We start from the raw sequence: 2,574 nt of genomic DNA on the forward strand, positions 1-2,574 counted from the left end.
AAGTGAGTAGACGTGGGGGTCGCAAGAAGACATTTTTTGCTTACCAGATTCACCTGGTACTGCCGTGAGAGTCGTTGTCACCGTCGTATCGTGCCGGCCACCGTGAACGGATCGATTGAACTCCGACGCCGGCGGGTGCTCGCTGCTCAGCTCCGGAACAGGCGAAGTCGTCGTTACCGTCGCCTCGTGCCGTCCACCTTGACCGAATCGATTGAACTCTGACTCCGGCGGGAGCTCGCTGCCTAGCCCCAGAACAGGTGATACAGTCCCTTGGAAGTAGTCGTTCCAGGCGTTCATGGCCTCTTGGTAACTCCAGTAACGAAGAAGCAGGTTCCGTGGAAAGCCTTCCACCTGAGCCGATGCCGTCTCGCAGTTGGGGTATATTCCGGGTGTCCTCCCCCTAAAGACGACGTACCACCCACCTTCTGTTCACATTGCCATCCGACTGTTAGAGGAGATCTGGTAGACCTTGCAGAGGGAGAGGGGGTTAGGCTTGATGGTGGAATACAGTTTATGGATTTTTCTCTCACCTGGAGGCTAAGAAATGGAAGAGTAAACAAATAAAGCAACTAGAACGGTGCAACAGCAGTCGATGTTTACTTGCACGCGGACCTTATGTTCAGGAGTAGGGGTGAATGGACTATATGTACAGCAGTACAGGAATAGGGGTGTACTTGCACCAGCAAATAAAAAAGTACTAACGTATGTCTTATCCACCACTATTAAAATTTTAATGAATTTATTATATTTTTAAAATTAATCTTGATCAAGAATTAATTTCCATTATAAATTGCAATTTGTTGTGATAAGAATATCTTATCCTATCTTATGTGGATGCCCATTTTTCATAAGATACAGTTTTCCAAGGATGACTGAATTTAATATAGTTTGAAAAAACTGAAGCAATGTTATGGATACGATAAATGCTTTTTTAATCAATATCATTATAATTATTATACTATCTGGATGCATCGGTAAATGAAGAAAACATCTAGGGAAACGTATCCAGTACTGAACCACAAATGGCAGTATATTAAAAAGAAAAAATGCCACAAGGTCAGGGCGTCAGTTACAAATTCGTCCATCCTTTTTATAATCTCCAATAATCCCTCCACGAAGTCCTTGCAAATGGCTGGAAGTTCCCAGAAGGGCAAAATGAAAGTGGACGTATCCGTTCAGCACGAATGTCTGCCGAATCTTCTTCCTCGCGAAATATGGTCGAGTATTGCCACGATGGTTGCATGGAATTCGATTCAGGATCTGTTCAACATGAAGACGAGTTGCAAGTTATTTGCATCTGCATGCAATTCCGACGCCGTGTACAGGCATGCCTTGGTGTCGGTGTTGCCGATTGATTGCTTCCTAGACTACTCTGGGCGGCCTGCAATGACATTTCTGCGTCGATGCACCATAGCGTGGAATCCGGCCGCTCTGTTCCGCGTAGGGATGGCTCATTTATTTTGGTGTGGCCACCGCAGAGGTGGTATACAGACCCTGACCGAGGCAGCAGAGTTGGGCGATGTGGAGGCCTGCTACATCTCTGCGATGCTGCTACTGTCGCTTGGTGACAAGGACGAGAATGAGATCCGCCGTGGATTCAAATTTTTCGGTGTGATCCGTAAGTCCGGCACAGTCGAAAGGTGCAGAGAGGTCTTCACGCAGGTGTTCGCGGGCCCGTGGTCGGAGATACCCCCGGCGGACCCAGAAGAGCCCGTGTCATGCCGTTCCGGCAATTGCCGTACCTGCGGAACCATGGATGATGTGAGCAATTTTTCCAGTGTATCGTGTGTGCAATGCCTGGCCGAATACAAGGTGCGGAAGTTCTTAGGGACTATTTACGTTTAAGTAGTTTTCTAAACCCCAATTATGGAGGTGATGATCATGCTCCGTGTGTGCATTTTCGGTCAGACTATGATTTGCTACTATGTAGTTATGTTATTATTATATATCATTTTGTCCGGCTATTTTTTTTATATTGGGTTATTATTTATGTTTTTCATTAATATTTTGAAGTTTTGGTATAATGAATAATGAATAATGAACATGATGTTTTTACTTTCATATTTTAAGGACTTTTGATTATGTAATTGCACTAAATGTTTAACCTGAGAGAGAAGTAATTTGAGTTTTGTTTCGATCAATGGCTTCGTATTCTTCGTTCATCCAAGCAATCTAATTTGAAAGATGTTTATTTCCTATAATTTCATGTAATATTTGGATATCATAATCATAAAACTAATACTATGTATACATTCCTTTGTTTTATTATCTAGTGTAAAATGACGGTACGTGACCTTAAATTAGAAGGTACCCGTAAACATTCATGACAATCAAACGCGCTGCCTGTGGGGTAATACCAAACTGCAAGGAAGGATAAATCGACAAACACGTCTTTGATAACGCACACGTAAATAATTGCAGAAATGGTCCGAAATCACGATTTGGAAATGGTACTTGGCTCCATTGTAACATAAATCCCTAATTATGAGTCAACAGCTCACATGATTTTTGAAATTAAGAACAAACAGATGAAAGTAGATATACTTATATTATCAGAGTTTAAGTTCCAGTACA

At 42.8% G+C, this 2,574-nt stretch overlaps 1 protein-coding gene across 1 annotated transcript; it reads left to right on the plus strand.

Moving 5' to 3' along the window:
* Positions 1-1,128: 1,128 nt before the first annotated feature.
* LOC107610973 (F-box protein At2g35280-like) lies at positions 1,129-1,845 on the plus strand. The gene has a single exon (XM_016312946.1). The coding sequence runs from the start codon at positions 1,129-1,131 to the stop codon at positions 1,843-1,845; it is 717 nt and encodes a 238-aa protein (XP_016168432.1).
* The last annotated feature ends 729 nt before the right edge of the window (positions 1,846-2,574 follow it).

The sequence above is a fragment of the Arachis ipaensis genome, chromosome B2, assembly GCF_059453495.1.
Source record: "Arachis ipaensis isolate K30076 ecotype BB chromosome B2, ASM5945349v1, whole genome shotgun sequence".
NCBI classification, from domain to species: domain Eukaryota; kingdom Viridiplantae; phylum Streptophyta; class Magnoliopsida; order Fabales; family Fabaceae; genus Arachis; species Arachis ipaensis.